Below are 22359 nucleotides of genomic sequence, written 5' to 3'. Positions count from 1 at the left end.
CATCATTTACACCTCCACATACCTGTCCCCCATAATTTACACCTCCACATATCTGTCCCCCATCATTTACACCTCCACATATCTGTCCCCCATCATTTACACCTCCACATACCTGCCCCACATCATTTACACCTCCACATATCTATCCCCCATCATTTACACCTCCACATACCTGCCCCACATCATTTACACCTCCACATACCTGTTCCACATCATTTACACCTCCACATACCTGTCCCCCATCATTTACACCTCCACATATCTGTCCCCCAAATTTACACCTCTACATACCTGTCCCCGTCATTTACACCTCCACATACCTGTCCCACATAATTTACATCTCCACATACCAGTCCCACATCATTTACACTTACTTGTTCGGCCTCCTTGTGGTAGGGCCTCGTCCGTCGCAAGCCCCAGTGAGCCCCAGTGAGCTTCCAGCTCTAATAGAGCCGATAGCTCACCACTGACATCACTCGTGATGTCAGTGGGGCCGCCCCCAAACGGCAGGCGTTCCTTCGCGAATGCCTCAGTTTGGCCAGCCACCCCTCCCCCCCCCCCCGACACGGCTACCAAACGGGGCGAGCTAGTGATCAACATCGACAGCTGCCCCTTTTGGATACGAGCGCCGGAGAGAGTGATTTCTCACTCGCTCCGGGGCTCGCGCATGCGCACTGCCCGGCCATCGACCCGCTTGCGAGCGGATCTGAATCAGGCCCCGTGTGCAGACATATTTACCTTAAAATAAAGATTTTCACTACCATTTCCCCTGCTCAGGGGATGTGCACAAAAAACATGAATTTCCTCTGACAAAGCAATGCAAGTCTGGAATTAGATAGCAAATGAAATTTGCACAGCGAGTTGGCCATGAGAATGGCTCACAAGACCCAACTCGCACCAGATTGGATTGACCCCTTAGAGTTGAATGCAGTATAATGAGGTACATACTCAGCTACTCACAATAAGTGGTATGGTGTATAGTACGTACTTAGCTAATCATGGTGAGAAGTAGATACTCGGCTACTCATAGTGAGTGGCATGGGGCATTCCGCCACTGATCGCATGCATAACGGCATTTAGTAACGATAAGAGGTGACCTTTGCGGTGTGTGTTCTTCTGGGTTTACCCATAGCCTTCTATACAACGCTATCTGTACAAGTGGCAGTTAGATGCCGTCTGTAGGTGGCATTGCCTACCAGGACCAATCTTGGTGCATATGCGAATGCGGGCAGCACTCAGAAAACTGCATTTTCTGAGGTATTCGGAGGTTTGATCGCATTTTCAGCTTTAATGCATCCCGCCCATGGTGAGAAGTACATACTCGGCTAATCACAGTGAGCGGTATGGTGTATAGTACATACTCAGCTACTCACAGTGCATGGTATGGTGTATAGTACATACTCAAATACTCACAGTGCATGGTATGCTGTATAGTACATACTCAAATACTCACAGTGCGTGATATGGTGTATAGAACATACTCAGCTACTCACAGTGCGTGGTATTGTGTATAGTACATACTCAGCTACTCACAGTGCATGGTATGCTGTATAGTACATACTCAGCTACTCACAGTGCATGGTATGCTGTATAGTACATACTCAGCTACTCACAGTGCATGGTATGCTGTATAGTACATACTCAGCTACTCACAGTGCATGGTATGCTGTATAGTACATACTCAGCTACTCACAGTGCATGGTATGCTGTATAGTACATACTCAGCTACTCACAGTGCATGGTATGCTGTATAGAACATACTCAGCTACTCACAGTGCATGGTATGCTGTATAGTACATACTCAGCTACTCACAGTGCATGGTATGCTGTATAGTACATACTCAGCTACTCACAGTGCATGGTATGCTGTATAGTACATACTCAGCTACTCACAGTGCATGGTATGCTGTATAGTACATACTCAGCTACTCACAGTGCATGGTATGCTGTATAGTACATACTCAGCTACTCACAGTGAGTGGTATTGTGTATAGTACATACTCAGCTACTCACAGTGAGTGGTATGGTGAAACTTTATATTTTCAGTGTGTAAAGGGGCGGTGCTGGGCAGACTGCGTTCCCAGAAACAGGGGAATGTCCGCCCCGTTTTCCAGGAGTGGCCAACCCGGGATTTGCGTTGATCAACGCAGTGTCCTAGGGTCGCAAGCCTGCCAGCCTGGGTAAACTGAGGCTTGCTCAGGTGGCCGAAGGCCCGGCGCCGTCCACCATTGCGACCATCGATGATCGCGATGGTGATCCCAGCCTGCGACCTACATCGCAATGCTGGGATCGCAAATGCAGCAGTTGTCATGTACCTCCTGCTGCAATTGTATAATAGCAATGATCGCAATTGCAAAGTTGCCTGCGTGCAGCTTTGCAATTACGATCCTTGCTGAATCAGGCCCATTGTACTGTATTGTAGGTTAGTAAAGGGGCGGTGTTGGGCAGACTGCGTTCCCAGAAACGGGGGTATGTCCGCCCCGTTGTCCAGGAGTGGCCAGCCCAGGATTTGCGTTGATCAACGCAGTGTCCTAGGGTCGCAAGCCTGCCAGCCTGGGTAAACTGAGGCTTACTCAGGTGGCCGAAGGCCCGGCGCCGTCCACCATTGCGACCATCGATGATCGCAATGGTGATCCCAGCCTGTGACCTACATCGCAATGCTGGGATCGCAAATGCAGCAGTTGTCATGTACCTCCTGCTGCAATTGTATAATAGCAATGATCGCAATTGCAAAGTTGCCTGCGTGCAGCTTTGCAATTACGATCCTTGCTGAATCAGGCCCATTGTACTGTATTGTAGGTTAGTAAAGGGGCGGTGTTGGGCAGACTGCGTTCCCAGAAACGGGGGTATGTCCGCCCCGTTGTCCAGGAGTGGCCAGCCCAGGATTTGCGTTGATCAACGCAGTGTCCTAGGGTCGCAAGCCTGCCAGCCTGGGTAAACTGAGGCTTACTCAGGTGGCCGAAGGCCCGGCGCCGTCCACCATTGCGACCATCGATGATCGCAATGGTGATCCCAGCCTGTGACCTACATCGCAATGCTGGGATCGCAAATGCAGCAGTTGTCATGTACCTCCTGCTGCAATTGTATAATAGCAATGATCGCAATTGCAAAGTTGCCTGCGTGCAGCTTTGCAATTACGATCCTTGCTGAATCAGGCCCATTGTACTGTATTGTAGGGCAGTACATAGTGGCCCGGGCGTAATGTGCCATCACCTCAAACATGGGTGAAGTGATAGTGCACTGTACATGTAATTATAATGAACTATGCCCAATCTCTATGGCACTAGAATATATGCAACATTTTCACACATGTATAACTGTGCCTAATATTGGCTGCAAATTCATTAAAACATGAGAGAAAACTACAGCAATATGAAATTTCCAAGCCAACTCCTAGTTCTGCATTTCATCACACTTTTAATTGTATAGATATAGAAACCTTGACTGTAATCTAGATGCTTTCAACCTGTTCATAGTTTGCAGCCCCCATCTTCCTTTCCATGCATTTTCTTTAATAACTTATAACTGTGTATATGAAAGGTTAATCATCTAGTTTTTGTGTATGTGGGTGATTGTGTTTGTGTGCCTGGCTTTTTATGTTCTATCGTAATTCTTCTTGATTTGTGTTCTGTGTCATTCAGCAATCTTCAATAAATATCAGTTAAGAAAACTGCAATACAGTGGGTGCGTGCCAAGGGGGATATATGGAATATTAAAGCCGTTACTAATACATATAAGTCATATGCATTCTCTCTTCCTTTCATAGTGTGAAACGTAAAGAATACTCCATTGTGAAGTAATGTATTTGCTAGCTGTAGTTAGTCCTAGGTCACAAGGTGTATTATTGCTGCACTAGCCAGGCTCAGACACATATAAACAGTATGCTCTCAGGGCCAATGGAAACATGGGGTTCGGCACAATACCAGTAACCCCCAGTAATAGTACTAATAGCAGGATCTTGTCTTACTGGGAAATAAGTAAGTAATAAGTAATAAATGTATCAGATAGCTTAGCTGTGCCATACAGTCCCTGAATATAACTCAGTAGGTCTTTATTGCAGTTCCATTACCTTCTAAGCATGAAACACATAGCACCAATAGAGATTACCGTTTTCATTTCCTAAATAGAAGATTTCCTGTATGCTTTCAGAATGAAAGCACAACAACAACAAGAAGAAATACAAGTCAAGTTTAAGTAAACAGATTAAAAGAAAATTACCTTCCAGCAACATAAAGTGTGTCTCGAATTTTTAACATCAGTTGAAAGTCCAAGCTGTGCTGTGATTCATTGCCTGAAGGGCGTCCTCTAAATACTGGATATTGCCTTGAATCTGCAAGTTAAAATAGGATACACCATCATTCTGAATTACACTGCTAAAGAATCAATATACAGAATTGATTAGCTGTATATACTAGGTGTAGAAGGGTTTAAAGTAAATCCCTGTTGCATCGTCTGGAATATAAATGAATAAAATATGACCAATGTCAGCAAATGTGACTTGCAACTCCTTCAAATTATGTGTGGTCTTTCGAGAGATCTGCTTTAAATAACCATAGGATGCACATATATGAAGCTGTGCACTCACATACATCAAGATTAGCACTGTTGTCTGGGAAATTAAGTAGCCTACAAATTCTCTCTACTTTATGGGCAGGTTAACTGTGTCTCTACAAGATAGCTCTGCCTTGGCAATATTTCCTGCCCATTCACCATGCTATCTAGATTCTAGAGAAAATATCCTTAATCTGCACCTATCACCAGGGATGCTAAGAGGGGCTACAAAGTTCCTGAGCCTGTCTGGGCTACTGAGAGGGAGCTGCAGGATCGACCCCAATACGATGTGGCCACGCCCCTATTGGTAGTAAAGCTTCTGGAGAGAACCATATAATTTACAATGGGGTATAGCCACACCCCCATCTTGGCCATGACCCGCCTATTACCGGGACTCAACGGATCGCTTGGCAGCCCTGCCTATCGCCTGTAAACACTGCAGACAGCCTTTAGCGGGCTGTATTGATATTCATGAGAATTCAACCTAAAAATTCTTGCAGGACTAATAGCATTAGACTTGAGGGGTAGTGTTTAGACAACAGGTAGACTTTAAATCTCTCCTTGGGTGTCACCAACAGTATAATTTATATGATTGTCTTCATTAGAGAATAGGTATATTCATTACTGTTCTGCCAATTTTACAGCAGGCGGATGTACCTACTTTCCAGGGATAGTCCCAAGATCTGTCCTTGGAAATGTCCCTATATTTTTTTAGTATTGACCAACTGCTCAACACAATTTCTCTTTTTCTTCATGGTAGATGCAATTCTTACCAGGTAGGCTTTAGACATTAATAGTTACTGAAAATTAATACTTAATGCACAAAATGCGCTATTCTCTAATTGAATGAACACAGCTTTAGAGGAATCCTATGTCTGCCAAGACCATTATCGCTTGCAACACCTCAGCAGAAAAGAATCCCTGAAAAATCTTTTGTTGACAGCTTTTTACCTGTGCTCCTGTGAGGAGAGTCACATAAGTAGTATGTTATTGAGGCTCTAGAACAGGGGTCTTCAACCTTGGCCCTCCAGCTGCTGTGGAACTACACATCCCAGAATGCACTGCCATAGTTTTAGCATGCTGTTATATCAAAAAGGTAGCGGTGCATGCTGGGATGTGTAGTTCCACAGCAGCTGGAGGGCCATGGTTGAAGACCCCTGCTCTAGAAGAAATGTAGCTGCCTACAGCACAGTCAAACATACTTACCTACTCTCCCAGAAGTGCGAGGTAGTCCTCCACACTGCCAGAAGAATGGGTGGATCCCCCCATCCCATCCACTTACTAGTAAATTGGGCAGCATGGGGAGATAATTACCAGGAATAGTGAATTCATATGAAGGGGGTGGAGCTAAATGACATAAATCGCATCCTCCCCAATGACCCACAATATTTTCCATGATGGGGGCGGGGCCTAATGACGTGACAGCCCGGCCCTGCCCCCAGAGCGGTCACCTGCATCGTCTCTTCAAGCCAAGTAAAATAGTGTGAGCCTACTTGCTGGTGAATTGATAGGCGGCATTCTCATATTTAGCCCACAAAATGGCTACCTCTTGTGTGTTCACTTGAAGATAAGTGAGAATGTACTTACAGTGGTAATCTACGATGTTGATAGGTTCATCATCTTCAGGAAAATTAACTGCATAGACCAATGTTAGTGTTAGGAGCACCATGCCAGCATGAAGCACATAGAGCCTCATGGTTCACAAAATGGATCACTCTCCACGTTTTCAAATGGATTTCACCTGGGGAAAAAAATAAATAAACAACAATTGCATATTAACTTATTTCTATTTAATGCAGGTCCCATTCTGTCTCCACATCAAACTCCTCATCCTTAGTTTTCTAAATTGTTCAAAAGTCTAAAACTTTAAAACGCCTTGTTAGAAGAAAATGATACAAATGTATGCAACACTGATCTACACGAGATTTACATTCTTGTGCTAAGTAGAAGCTGCTATGTATGTAAAGCATTGTGTTACTGTGCAGCATATACTCGGGTGTGACAGAAAAGGTTGACATTAAAAAAGTTAAGTACAGAAGGTCAAAAAGTTGACAGTTTCAAAAGACTGAAATGGAAATGATCGACACAGGAATGGCCGACATATTTCTAACCGTAATCTTCAACGTAATCCTAATCGTCCTGGTAAGTGCCTAACCCTAACAAGCCATATGTCGACAATTTCCATGGTGACCTTTTGAACATGTCGAAATTATGTAATGTCAACCTTTTGTCTTCTCGACCTTCTTTTACGTCAACCTTTTTTTGTGTCGACCATAACATTGTCGACCTTTTCATTGTCGACCCTTTGTATGGAACACCATATACTCACAGTATGCAAACTGGTAACCATAAGTCTCCTGTAAAATAGATCACTGCTAATAGGACAGTATATTGCCTGAGACAGGTCACTGGCTATAAGGGTATAACAGAAATATAGCAGCATTCAGTGAACAAATTCTGAATGATTTCCTGGGCTGCTCTAAATGAATGAGAAGCTAGACATTACATTTTCCCTTCCTTTACAATTATTATCCTTCCCTTTAAACGTTTGTATTGCTGTTTTGAAGGTTTTTTTATTGGTGTTACGAAAAAGTAAAATGTACTTTTGCAGACCAAGGCCCCCATTTACTAACGCGTTTTATCACCAAAACGAGTGATAAATGTCACTGTGTATGATAAATGGGGCTCCAGCCAATCAGCTCCCAACTGTCAACTGTTAGAAAAATGACAGTTGGGAGCTGATTGGCTGGAGCCCCATTTATCATACACAGTGACATTTATCACTCGTTTTGGTGATAAAATTTGTTAGTAAATGAGGCCCCAAATACTGTAACTGCTCCCAGAATGGACATATGTAAAGAAAATGTTCCAGTTAAGACTAACAATTGTAAATTGTACACACTCAAGACAAAACTGCAAACACGTTCGGTTTAGTTATTGGATGAAGATGGCTACAGTCTAGAGCCGCCCATACATGGTGCGATAGGCACCATGTGACGCAACGGGGGTCCGACATATCGGGCGGTCCCCACACACGGAGCGGTCGGGTGGCCGACTGCCTGATATGCCAGCACCCCCCTCCCCCACCTGCATAGCGCTGCATGGGATCGTACATTGCTCCCCCAGATCAACTGAACATGCAGTACGACCCTAGACCCTACGGGTGCGCGCACTGTCCGATATCATGCCCATACACGGTACGATATAGCAGCGATATCGAACCAATCTGTCGGATCGGCTGCTTTATCGCACCGTGTATGGGCACCTGAAAGCTGGGTACATTCTATGATATATATCGCCCTATATATTGTCCGCAATGTATAAGAACGACCATCGTATAGTGTGTACCCTGAAAACCACCCAAATCATTGTACAATGAATTGAGTGGCCTCATCTTCCCATTGATGTGCTGCACATCAGATGGGACGTTGTATTGGACAATGCGGTATAGTTACGTTAGACATGTAATGAATATATTGCACCGCTGTACACCGGATTGTGAAGTGTATACGGCAATGCCATATATTGCGTTGCCTGGTCATCCAGGTGTGTACCCAGCTTTACACTCACATGGGTCACCGTTTTCTTTTGTGAATCACTGTGCTCTTCTATGAAATATTGTTTTTGTAAGATACAAATATGCCTGGGGTGATAGGATTGATGTGTATAGAAAGGAACCTGTTAGGACAGGCATTTCAAAATACAAATTCAAAAGTGCCCTGATATGGACACGAGGGAATGTGACTACAGCAGTGTTTTATGAATACCAGATTATAGTAACATTAATTTAAAGCAAATCCATGGATTGAGCCCAAGGGGTATATTTACTAAACTAGATTGTTTGCGGTTTTGCACGCAGAACTTAAAACGCCAATAATACTAAATACAAAACACGCATAGTTTGCATTCAATATTATTGCACATATCAATTCTGCAGGCAAAACTGACAAAAACCTGACATTTAGTAAATATTCCCCCAGGGGTATATATACTAAAGTGCAGGTTTTTGGAAGTGGAGATGTTGCCCATAGCAACCAATCAGAGTCTACTTATCATTTATCTAGCACCTTGTAGAAGATACTAGCTAGAATCTGAATGGTTGCCTTGGGCAACAATTCCACCCGCATTTAGTAAATATACCCCCAAGTGTTTAATAGTAAGGTCTACTCTTTTTTTTGTCATCAAAATGTTAATATTTCATGTATGTCTACCAATACGACAATATATATATGTTAAACTGTAGCATATACTTTCTGCCATGGATAGTTCTACAACTCAGAAATAAGAGGTGCATATGAAGTGCTAAAGATTTCCGTACAAGACTTTAGTTATATTTTAAACAACATGTACATTCTATAACCTGACATATTTCATATTTATTCTGTTATTGCATCTGCACTTTCCTATAGTCTTGAGTTATACACAAACTCCTTATCAAGTCATGAAATATAAGGTATACACATGATCTACTGGACCAAACAACACATATAACTTGAAATATTATAATAGTTCACCTATAGCCCAGTACAGAAATCTGTCTATGACTTCAAGCTTAGAATATACATCCTACACATACATGTAGCAAACAGAAACCCATTGGACACTTTTACTTCTATAGAGGTCAGTATTAGCAAATCTTATTTCATAGAGGATCAGGTTTGTTCTAGCTAGATCTCGTGCTTAAGTCTCATCAGTTCTGGAATGCTCCCAGTAAAGATTTAACAAATTGTTTATTTCATCCAGAAAGCCATACGGCACGCACAAATGTGTGATTGCACGATAGGTACAAGTTTGAACCTTGCTACATGCTGAGGTATGCCCTGCAATAAATACAAGAGCTATGAAGTCCGTAATAGATATACTGTCAAAAAATGTTCAGTTTCGTAGCACTAGGGAATAATAGCCTGGTGCGCTCTATGACTGTTATAAAAAGGGATTTGGGAGGAACGGCACGCTTACTCAACTTGCTGCCTGTTATTTTCACAGTTTTGGATACAGGAAAAGGCATTATTTGAAATGCATGGATATCACCTTCACTGTTGAAAGAAGATAAATGATGTTTCCCAATGTCTTGTCACTTGTCAATTTCAACTGCTAATTTATCAGTCTTTTCCCTGCGGATTTATCTACAATAACAATTCATGTTACACGGGTGGCTGGGTTAAATGTTATTTGTTACAAACCCATGTACAAATTTGTCAGTTCCATTACTTTATTGAAATATGCGCTGATTAAAGCTGCTTCTAAATGGAAAGAAACTGGTTTATTTTGTTCTTTGGAAACTAGGGCTGCAAATTTCCATCTAGTTTTCATCCCCAGAACTGAAATATGTCAGAGCTGGTGTAGTAACTATTTATAGTTGATATCCCAATGATAAAAATATCAGATCTGTATTTGCCATTGTGTGGAAATACAAATATTTTTATTGGGGGCTGATAGCCTTGGGCTGTACTTCACTAATGCTGGGCACACACTGACTGACATATCGGCCGTTCAGTTGATCCGTCATTATAACGTGTATCTGTCAGCCAGTGTGTACCAGCGATATGTCTGTGAGCGACGTCATTCACAGACATATCCCGTCGGCTGTGCAGCGAGGCTGTTGGCAGTTCTGAAGAGCTCAGTGACTTCAAGCATGGTACTGCGATAGGATGTCATCTTTGCAATAATACGGTTCGTGAAATTTCATCCCTGCTGGACATTCCACGGTCAACTGTAAGTGATATTATCAGAAATTGGAAGCGTTTAGGAACAACAGCAACTCAACCTCGAAGTGGAAGACCATGTAAAATTACAGAGCGGGGTCAACGACTGCTAAGGCGCATGGTGCATAAAAGTCGCCAACGCTCTGCTAATTCCATAGCTGAAGATTTTCCAAACTTCCACTGGCCTTAATGTAAGCACAAAAACTGTGCAGCGGGAGCTTAATGGAATGGGTTTCCATGGCCGAGCAGCTGCATGCAAGCCTCACATCACCAAGTCCAATGCCAAGCGTCGGATGGAGTGCTGTAAAGCACAATGACACTGGACTGTAGAGCAGTGGAAACGTGTTCTGTGGAGTGACTAGTCACGCTTCTCTGTTTGGCAGCCAGATGGGTGAGTCTGAGTTTGGCGGATGCCGGGAGAACGTTACCTGTCTGACTGCATTGTGCCAACTGTGAAGTTTGGTGGAGGAGGGATAATGGTATGGGGCTGTTTTTCAGGGTTTGGGCTAGACCCCTTATCTCCAGTGAAGGGCAATCTTAATGCTTCAGCAAACCAAGACATTTTGGAGAATGGTATGCTTCCAACTTTGTGGCAGAAGTTTGGGGAAGGCCCTTTTCTATTCCAACATGACTATGCCCCAGTGCACAAAGCAAGGACTATAAAGACCATGGTTTGATGAGTTTGGGGTGGAAGAACTTGACACAGAGCCCTGACCTCAACCCCATCGAGCACCTTTGGGATGAACTGGAATGGAGATTGCAAGCCAGGCCTTCTCGTCCAACATCAGTGCCTGACCTCATAAATGCTCTAGAGAATGAAGCTGTTATAGCTGCAAAAGGGGGACCAACTTCATATTAAAGTATATGTATTTGGTTACAATGTTATTACAATCCCTGTTGGTGCAATCGTCAGGTGTCCGAATACTTTTGCCCATATAGTGTAGATAGATAGATAGTATATATTTTCCCTCGGCTCGGGAATGAGATCCCGGCGGTCGGGATGCCGCTGGTCAGAATTTTCGACAGCGGCATTCTGACAGTCAGAATCCCAACAACTATAAGGAATAAGGTAAGTCTCACCCTTAACCCTACCCCTCTCTCCCCTGTGCCTAACCCTAACCTCCACCCCCCAGTGCCTAAACATAACCTCCCCGCACCCTAAACCTAACACTCGTTCCCTGGTGCCTAAACCTATCCTCTCCCCAACTGTCTAAACCTTGCCTTCCCCTCTCCGCATCCTAAACCTAACCCTCCCCCCTAGTGCCTAACCCTAAACCTCCCCCTAATGCCTAACCGGGATTCTGATGTCGGGATTGAGACCGGCAGCGGCTGCATACCGAGCATAACAATAGGATACAATACTGCATTGGAAAATTAGTCTAAAGACTGCAAAAGGAGAAATGATAAATTTTATACGTTACACATATTCTGAATTTTAGTAATGTTAACACTGGGAAAAATAACAAAACAAAAGCCAAGCCTCTTACCCACTGGTGGTCAGTAAAAAACACAAATAATATGAATGAAAAATGCATAGATGTTTGCCATTAATTTGTTCCTAGCATTAAATAGCATTCTCTGGTCACTGGAGGTCACTGCACATTTACTAGCGCTAAACACAAGTGAATGGAACAAGCCGTATAGGTTCATTAAAAGGTTACATTTTTAGACTCATCAACATGCACTTGAAAAATGCTAGTAAAACGCCAGGGTGCATGGGGACTAATGCTGGGTACACATTGGCCGATCAATTGATCGGCCAATATATCTGTTGCCCGTCGGCCAGTGTGTACAGACGATATGTCTGTGAACCGCGTTGTTCACAGACATATCGCATTGGCTGTGCTGCACAGCCGATGGACAGATAAGTCTGCAGACATATCTGTCCATCAACAAGTGTGTACAGACCGCCCGTACACACACAGCGGCAACTGTGGAGAGGGGGGCGGCCCTGCCCCGCCTCCCTGCCAGCGGGACCCGCAACTGCCGGATAGTGTGTGTGAACGACCATCATCTAAAGATATATCTGCAGATCTCTCGATCTGCAGATATGTCTTTCAGGTGTGTACCCATCTTTACGCAGCTGCTAGTTTATCCTTACAGAGGAACAAATCCTCTAAACCTTGCCTTCCCCTCTCCGCATCCTAAACCTAACCCTCCCCCCTAGTGCCTAACCCTAAACCTCCCCCTAATGCCTAACCGGGATTCTGATGTCGGGATTGAGACCGGCGGCGGCTGCATACCGAGCATAACAATAGGATACAATACTGCATTGGAAAATTAGTCTAAAGACTGCAAAAGGAGAAATGATAAATTTTATACGTTACACATATTCTGAATTTTAGTAATGTTAACACTGGGAAAAATAACAAAACAAAAGCCAAGCCTCTTACCCACTGGTGGTCAGTAAAAAACACAAATAATATGAATGAAAAATGCATAGATGTTTGCCATTAATTTGTTCCTAGCATTAAATAGCATTCTCTGGTCACTGGAGGTCACTGCACATTTACTAGCGCTAAACACAAGTGAATGGAACAAGCCGTATAGGTTCATTAAAAGGTTAAATTTTTAGACTCATCAACATGCACTTGAAAAATGCTAGTAAAACGCCAGGGTGCATGGGGACTAATGCTGGGTACACATTGGCCGATCAATTGATCGGCCAATATATCTGTTGCCCGTCGGCCAGTGTGTACAGACGATATGTCTGTGAACCGCGTTGTTCACAGACATATCGCATTGGCTGTGCTGCACAGCCGATGGACAGATAAGTCTGCAGACATATCTGTCCATCAACAAGTGTGTACAGACCGCCCGTACACACACAGCGGCAACTGTGGAGAGGGGGGCGGCCCTGCCCCGCCTCCCTGCCAGCGGGACCCGCAACTGCCGGATAGTGTGTGTGAACGACCATCATCTAAAGATATATCTGCAGATCTCTCGATCTGCAGATATGTCTTTCAGGTGTGTACCCATCTTTACGCAGCTGCTAGTTTATCCTTACAGAGGAACAAATCCTCTTACCTCACAAATGGTCATTTCCTATATCATTCCCCCCCAGTTATGCTACTTATTATTTACAGATACCAGATTAAGTTACAGATATTTCTGGTAATGTAATGTAGATGCATACATTCTACACTGCATATTTTATTTACTAGAATTGCAATGCTCTTTAAATGCTGCCCTCTAGAATGGAGGGAACATTGGGACTGATTCTGAGTTGGGAGCAAAGCAAAAAACAAACAAACTAGTGACTGTGCACCTGGACAAACCATGCTGCAATGCAAGGGGTGCAAATACATTTATTTTATTTGCATGCAGGGTAAATACTGGCTGCTTTTGCATGTAGCTGGACAGCTTTATTTTTACACTGCAATATAGATTTCAGCTAGACACATCCCTCCCATATCTAAATCTCTCTGCACATGTTACATCTGCCCCACCTGCAGTGCAGCATGGTTTCACCAAGGTGCACATTGACTTGCTCTTTATGCTTTGCTCCCAACTCACAATCAGGCCTATAGTCATACATGCCTACCCTCCCGGTTTTCGCGGGAGGCTCCCGATTTTTCGGGTAACCCCCCGCACCCCCGGAAGGGTAGGCATTTCTCCCGCATTCAGCCCACTTCCTAGTGAAGTGGGCAGAATTAGGAGAATACCCGCGGCAATCGCCGGTCTCCGTGAAGGGGGCGGGGCTTAAGCTGTGATTCTGCATGAATCACAGCATTTGGCCCCGCCCCCTATGTAAATTGTGCCCAATCGCGTCAATTTTACCACGAGGGGGCGGGGCTTAATGACGCAAATCACCAAGCCCCGCCCCGTCTGCCTCTCTTACCCGGGCTTCTCCCGGGAAGAGAATATTAAAGGTAGGCAACCCTGCCTATAGTACAGTTACTGTACCACACTGCACTGCTTTGCCATAGCAAATACATGAGCACTGGCAAGACATAAACCTATTTTATAAAATAGGGAGGTTTAATCTGTATAACAATGGGCCTGATTCAGAGCCGTTCGCTATTTGTGGTCGTTCGTTCAAAAACAAGGGGTGGCTATTCAAATGATCCGTTCGCAAATTGCAGTCTGTTCCCACCTCTAAGTCTGAACGAGCGAGCAAAACATACGCTCGTTTATTTGATAAAAACGCCCCCTGGCCGCACGCACCATACGTCATGTCCGCTATTTATTAGATTAATCGAGTACATCGTACAGCGTATGAACTGCTCGCTATTCTTGTGGTTGGTGTTTTCAACCGCTATTTTGCGAGCAGTTCTGAGTTAAAAAAAACCAAGTGACGTGGTCAATGACGCTGCTGTATTAATTATGCACTCCCTTAAAACGCCCGTTTTGACCTTTAAGCACGCCTGCGATCGGATCTCCACTCCCCGTTTTCAAGCACCTTCCCCTGTTACCACCCACATACGCCTCATTCTGTCACTCAAAATAGCAGGCCCTCGCTATATTGCGTACCAACGATTTTCGGCCGCACTGACTGGTTCGCGCATGCGTACTAAAAACCGTACGCATGCGCAGATGTGCAAACATCGCTCGGAACGAGCGTACTGCCGCTAGCGAGCGGCTCTGAATGAGGGCCAATGTCTCTTTTAAAACCAGAACCTAAAATTACTAAAAATAAGGCAAGACAAAGGGTAATAAAATGTACATAAAAAGATCAACATAGATGTATATTATTTGTGACGAGACACCAAACAAAAGCGAGAAAATAAATAAACAATAGCTATCCAAACTCTATAAATCCAGTACAAGACCATGGGAAACGTTAAATGACCTCAAACAGAATCATTGTGTTTACCAATGACAGGTGAATAATACAAGAATGTTTCAGTTTGTAATGTCTGGTTTTATACTCCTCTATTTCTTACTTTTAATGTCTGTGTTTTGCACAAGGTTTCTCATAGAATTATAAAGAATCAGCTGTAAAACTGATAGATCACTAAATTTCCCCCAGAAAACTCACTTTCTGTCTAGGGCTCCAGCATCATAGGCAATTTTACAATTGTCAAGCTGGTCACACACTAAGATCTGGACACATTTCCTGATCTGCGTTCAGTCTGGCCACACACAAAGGTGACCAAATTGGATATTTACTGCCATTAGGTGATTAGACATATCCCAAGGAGCCGTGGCTGTGTGTGGCCAGCTTTAAGGTGCCCACACACGGTGCGATTTTTTACACGATTTGGCCATTTTCGATCAATTGTAACGACCAATCGTGTAAAAAGAGGAGTTTTCCTGGACGATTACGATGCCGATGCGCGTCCCTGGCGTCGTGTATCGGCATCGTAGATCAACTGATCTTGCAGTAAGATTTTGACCTATCGTGTACGATGTGACACACATCGTTCGCTGTTTTGCTTGCTGAATGATCCGATGTACGACGTACGATGTCCCTGGCCACTCTCCTCCTCCATTTTGTGACGGACAGAGTTGGAGAAGAGCAGATGCATCGTGAGGTTGTTTGCTGCAACGATATATCGTTAATGATTTGCAATTGTTTTACGACACATCTAATCGTATGCTTGTTTGTACAATCGTTCAGAATTTCAAAGGAAGAATTTAAAGGGAAATCGTAATCCAAATCAAATCGCACCGTTTATGGGCACCTTTAAGGCAGGTATTCACTACACGATTAACATCGTTATCGTTCAATCGCTCGTTAATCGGGCATGGAAAAGTTGGAAACGACCAGCGATGCGTGCTCCCGCTGGTCGTTTCCGACATCAATCATCACCCGAACATGCTGGTCAATCTGTCGATAACGACAGATTGACCATATTCGGGGATTATGGAGGGTGACTGCAGTTAATGACTGATCGTTCAGTGAAGGCACTGCACTGCAGGGGATGGGGAATGACCATACGATTATGTTGTCGTAATCATACGGTCTTCCCTGGGTCAGGTAGTGGATGTGCGGCATTAGACTTCAGCACCTGGCATGTCAAAAGATATTTTAGAATTCTTATACTTTAATGCATATAAGCTTCAAAATGTTAAATCAAACCATCTTGCACACAGCTGAACCAATGTCATATCGCTATTAGTTAGATTATAAGAAAATCACTCACCTAAGACTACATCACAGAGAGCCAGCAGCATTGTTGGAAGCGCTCACTGACACTAGCACATTGTCAGCTGCCCTAAAAGCCTGTGATGCTGGCAGATAAAGTAACCTGTTCAAGGACGCCGGGATCTGATGCTGCCATTGGTTTCTGAGCGTCGCTATTTCAAAGTGGCAATATGTAGTCTGAAACCTGGGATCTCATCACTGCAGGAACTTGGAGCTTAATGTGTATAGGGATGAGAATGTGACACACACCGAGTAGGAATTGTGGGGTTAATGGTTTATGTTTCCTTGCAATGACAAACAGACTACAACATATTTCTTCATAAAAAACAATTACCACGCATTAGGTCATTTTAAAATGTAGCAAAATGTGAAATATCATGCAGAGGGGAAAAAGGGAATTCAGGGAGTGAAAATAGCCCTGTTCATACCCCAAACCATTGGTGTGGTGAAAGCTATGAGAAATTTAAGGACGTATTTTCAAAAAACTATTGCTGGTGAGCTATACAATACTTAGCTACGTTGGTGATAACGGCCCATATTGCTAAGGTTGGTCAGTATCTGCACTTGTGTGACTGGCTAGCTGACTCCAGCAAACACAATGCAGATTTGGGCGTAAGTACCATTAACATACCTCCCAACATGACCCTCTCCTGGAGGGACACAATGCTCTGGTCCTGGACTTCCCTGGTAAGAGGTGGGGCTGCAGCGCAGTTCAAAAGTCAAATAGGGGAGTCACACCAACTGTCATTTCACACACTGCCAAACATCACTGGCTGGGACTCACTGGCAGTTGGTGTGACTCCTCTATTTGAATTTTGGACTGTACTGCAGCCCCACCTCTGGAGCCGCCACCAATCATAAATTACCAATGTTGGGAGATATGCATTAACATTCTTTTAAATAAAAAATGACAAGGAATAGGTAACAATAATTTACTGCGGTGCATGTGAATGTAGCTCCAATGCTTTTTAAGAGAGTATCAAAGCCACAGACAAGCGCATATTTTTAGTGGTTAGCATCAGGGCCGCCATCAGGGGGGGACTGCCGGGCCTTGAGTCCTGGGCCCGGAGAGAGCTGAAAGAGAGGGGGGCCCGGACGCAGCGGTGTTGCGCTGGAAGCCAGGTACAATTGCTATACATCGCCGGCGGCATGTATGGTGCACAGCCACAAGCAATCCAGATCACTCAGAACGACAACCAATCAGGAGTGGCCGCTCCTGATTGGCTGCCAGTCCACGAGCTGTGATTGGCTCATGACCAGCACCATATTAGAATGCCGCCGCCGATGCAGCGCTACTGGCAGAGCCACACCCGGGCCCCCTCTCTCTCTGTGCTCTCTTCAGTCGGCTGCAACTCTGGTTGGCTGGCTGCGCTGGCGCGCAGCTGAAGACATTCTACAGGTACACTACCAGTATTGTAACATAATCCCTGAGTTAGCTCTATGCTCCCCCCCAGTCCAGCCAGCCATCCCTGCCCTGTCCCCCCTGTTCCAGCCATTCATCCCTGCCCAGTACTTCCCCCCTTAGTCCAGCCAGGCTGCGCTGTCTCCCTCCTAGTCCTGCCAGCCTTCCCTGTCCTGTCCCCCCCAGTCCAACCAGACTTCTCTGCACTGTGCTTCAACCACTAGTCCAGCCACCCCTGCCATGTCTCCCTCCTAGTCCTGCCAGCCACCTCTGCCATGTTCCCCTCCTAGTCCTGCCAGCCACCTCTGCCATGTTCCCCTCCTAGTCCTGCCAGCCACCCCTGCCATGTCCCCCTCCTAGCCCTGAAAGCCACCTCTACCATGTTCCCCTCCTAGTCCTGCCAGCCACCTCTGCCATGTTCCCCTCCTAGTCCTGCCAACCACCCCTGCCATGTCTCCCTCCTAGCCCTGCCAGCCACCTCTGCCATGTCCCCCTCCTAGTCCTGATAGCCATCCCTGTCACGTGCCTCTCCCGCCCCCCCCCAGAAATCAGGACTCAATGTTGCTTTACAGCTTTTTGAACAAATTTGTGGACCACCCCCAGTGTAGCTCCGCCCACCTCTACCATACCCCCCTTCCCTTTCCCGTGGGGGGGCCCTTGCCTACTTTGTCAGTCCCGGGCCCCGTAATTTCTAATGGCAGCCCTGGTTAGCATTACTGCCTCACAGCACTGAGGTCTTGGGTTTTGTTCCCATTATGGCCCTTACTGTGTGGGGTTTGTATGTTCTCCCCATGTTTTCATGGGTTTCCTCCGGGTGCTCTGAATTATTCCCACACTCCAAAAATATACTTGTAGGTTAATTGGTTTCATACAATTAACCACATGTGGCAGGGAATATAGACTGTAAGCTCCACTGGGGCAGGGACTCATGTGACTGGCCAAATATTCTCTGTAAAGCGCTGCAGAATATGTGTACTCTATATAAATAACTGGTAATAAATAAATATAATATATGAGTGTGTGTATGTATAGGTATATTTTATATTGTACGGGGTAAATTTACTAAAAATCGATCTTAATTGACTCAAAATCGATCTAAAGTGATCAGCATCAATGTTGTTTTTCAAGTCATACATTTTCTAACAGACTGTTTTGTTAATATCGATTTTAAGTGTTAGTAAATGTGTGAAACACAACATCGATGATAATTGATTTGGATCGATTTTTCAACCTTTAGTAAATCTACCCCCAGGTCAGTTTTATAAGATGTGTGCTTCCAAGTAAACATGTTCATTTTCTTCACTACACGATTGTTTGGGCACAATTTATTTTTCTATTTTAATTTCCAATCTTGTAGTTGAGCGTACGCAGAACCAGTTACAGCAATCTCATAATTTCACAATTTGATTGTTTTGTCAAGAACAATTATCTCACAAACATAACAATACTAATATACATGGACGTAACTACCATATAGGTGCAAGGGGAGCAGCTGCTATGGGACCCAGAGCTTAGGGCTCCATCTTCCTTGTCAAAGTTACATGTGTTAGAAAGATTTTTCACCACTGGGTGGTACATAGGGGCCCTTACAAACTTTTGCTATGGGGCCTTCAAATACCTAGTTATGCCTCTGCTAATATACACAACAATTCAGATTCATGTAGGTATGGTAGCCTGAGTTTGGATAAACATATGTACTCTTTACACATTGCACAAAGGTATCTGCTCTTATATTACTACAATATATATATATATATATATTAGGGATGTGCAGACTCGGATAGGTTCGAGTTTGCACGTGGAGTTCGGATTTTTCCCTCCAAAAAAACGGAACTCAGAAAGAGGCAAAACGTCATCTTGCATGGACGAACATCATCATTCCTGGACAAAAGTCCAGGAATGATGATGTTCATCCATGCAAGATGACGTTTTGCCTCTTTCTGAGTTCCGTTTTTTTGGAGGGAAAAATCCGAACTCCACGTGCAAACTCGAACCTATCCGAGCCTGCACATCCCTAATATATATATATATATATATATAATTACATATGAACTTATGTTATAGTAATGTAAACATCAATAAAAATACATTTATAAAACTGTCTATGTTGTACAGAAAAAAAATCACAAAAAACTTGAAAAAAAACCCCACAAACACAGACATTAAATATAAACTTATTTTGGCATAAAGAATCATGTAACAGAATAACTACATTACGTAGCTTGCAAAAAGAAAGCTCTATCTGTCCAGAATAAAGCAATAATAACAATAATTGCTTGACTAGACCAGCAAATAAAAACCACATCTTCTTCCAGGTGCAGTACTGGTCTGGTCAGCAAGTGGAGAAAGCACGGAACTCTTAAACTGCAAACAATGTGATATCGTCAACAATTTCCTTTGAATTCCCAGACAAACGATATAACATACACTGGGCCTGATTCAGCAAGGATTACAATTGCAAAGCTGCACGCAGACATATACTGTAGTGTGTAGTGCACGCAGGCAGCTTTGCAATTGCTATCCTTACAGATATGATAATGCAGCAGGAGTCATCAAGCCTCCTGTGCATTATTTATGCGAGCTGCGTTGTCCAACGCAGCATCGGATAATCTGCGTAACATCGGCCCGCTAAGGTGACCCATGGGGACACGCAGCCGGCCACCGCAGTTGAGAGGATGAGGCCAGGAAATCTCCATCAACTGACGGAGATCCTGGCCTCTTCCCTCCCCCCCAACAGAGGCGACACGCCTGTTTCAAGAAACAAAGGCCATCGCCGCCCCCTAACCGCCCACAAACAGCAGCAGACTGTCAATCACAAACAGTGTGCTGGAACGATATATCGTGCATCGCTTGGTGGTTAGATCGTTAACTATATAATGTTTACATATAGCCTGGTCGTTCAGTAGAGCATAAACACTGCACGATGTGGTAAAAATTATTAACAACATCCATAGATTGAGCAGCATGTAGGGCCGACCAAAAGACCAGTGTTCACATAATACGCGCTATATCATGTTTTTACGTGTTTTAGGAAGTTGGGAACCCGGTTTTACAGCGAGTTCTGCAGGACCCGCTGTGTGTGCTGCCTGTGTACGTTGCGAAAAAAACCCAATCACCACCGACGGCTTCTTCTCATCCAATCGCCGCCGGAGGTTTCTCCTGACTACAACTCCCAGAATTCTCCTGGAGCTTGCAGCTCCTCCTCCCTCTGTCCACCCTCTGCCGCTGTGCTGCCCGCTCCTCGCTTATGCAGAGAGTGTCAGCCACACTCTTCTCCTGCCTCAGCTGCAGCCACTCTCCGGTCACTCAGCCTCCGCTGTGAGACCTGGGCGGGGGAAATGACGGCACCACCGGCTTGGAGGTGTCGCCTCGGAGTGCAGAAACACACCCGGAAACTGGTGCTGTTGCTGCTGGAAGATGGCCGCGACACCCCAGCCTCCCTGGGGGAATCTCTGGAAGAGAAGAACGCCCTGGAGCAGATGAAGTTCCTGTCTGACCCTCAGGTGCACACTGTGCTGGTAGAAAGGAGCACCCTGAAAGGTAAGGGCATCTGTCCCTGGCCGGCTGTGTGCTCCATGGCTGTCCCTGGTATTATTGGCAGGCTGTGTGCTCCCTGGCTGTTCCTGGTATTATTGGCTGGCTGTGTGCTCCCTGGCTGTCCCTGGTATTATTGGCTGGCTGTGTGCTCCCTGGCTGTCCCTGGTATTATTGGCTGGCTGTGTGCTCCCTGGCTGTCCCTGGTATTATTGGCTGGCTGTGTGCTCCCTGGCTGTCCCTGCTGTTGCCGGTCAGCTGTGTGCTCCCTGGCTGTCCCTGGTGTTGCCGGCCATCTGTGGCCCGTCCCTGGTGTTGCTGGCCGGCTGTGTGGCCCGTAACTTGTGTTTATTGGCCATCTATGTGGCCCTATACCTGGTGTCACTTGCCAGCTGTCAGGCCCCTGTCCTTGGTGTCACTGGCCGGCTGTATGGCCCCTTCCCCTGCTTGTCTGTGTGTGTGTGTTCCTTCACTGGCCCTGACTGTGTAGCTCTGTGTATTTCCCATTTACCCTGACTGTTAACTGTGTGCACCCCCCCACCTTAACCCCTGCACTGCCTGCCCCTAACCTCCTCCTTGCCCCCAGTACTGCCCCAGCTACAATCTTCCCTTACCCCCTCCCTACCCTTAGAACTGCTCCCCTAAACCCCTTCCTTGCCCCAGCTGCTATCTACCATTGCCCCCTTCCTACCCCCAGCACTACCTGCTCCTAGCCTCCTCCTTGCCCCCAGTACGGTCACAACTACTGTCTGCACTTACCTTTCCCTACCCCCAGCTCTGCCTGCTCCTACTTCCCTCTAACCCCAACTTCTCCCTGCCTTTACCCCCAGCTCTACCCCAACTGCTGACTACCGCCTGCCCTCACCCCCCATAATATGTGATGGGACCCAAAAACAGTGGAGTAGGACCCCAACTTTTTAAAGTGAGGGGTCCCTGGGACCCACATTTTTTTCCGCTCAGCGCGATCACTGAAAGACATGAAGAACGACTCACGGGTGCGCACAATAGTGCATACACACTGGACGATTTGAATGATTTGTTGTTCCGATCCATTGGAAATCGTCAAATCGCCCAAA

At 45.1% G+C, this 22359-nt stretch overlaps 1 protein-coding gene across 6 annotated transcripts in view; it reads right to left on the bottom strand.

Annotated features, from left to right (window-relative positions):
* SEMA6D (semaphorin 6D) overlaps positions 1–22359 on the bottom strand; it is a 170225-nt gene that overhangs the window by 31440 nt on the left and 116426 nt on the right. For all 6 annotated transcript variants that reach the window (XM_088472784.1, XM_088472782.1, XM_088472786.1 and 3 more), the window contains exons 2-3: positions 6139–6292; positions 4219–4330 (exon numbers count right to left, since the gene is read on the bottom strand). In XM_088472784.1, the coding sequence (XP_088328910.1) occupies positions 4219–4330; positions 6139–6247 (221 nt within the window). In that variant the 5' untranslated portion in view covers positions 6248–6292. The remainder of the gene's footprint in view (positions 1–4218; positions 4331–6138; positions 6293–22359) is intronic.

The sequence above is a fragment of the Taudactylus pleione genome, unplaced genomic scaffold (assembly GCF_031769625.1).
Source record: "Taudactylus pleione unplaced genomic scaffold, aTauple2 ptg000129l, whole genome shotgun sequence".
In the NCBI taxonomy this organism is placed as follows: Eukaryota; Metazoa; Chordata; class Amphibia; order Anura; family Myobatrachidae; genus Taudactylus; species Taudactylus pleione.
This window is presented reverse-complemented; position numbering and strand designations above follow the sequence as displayed.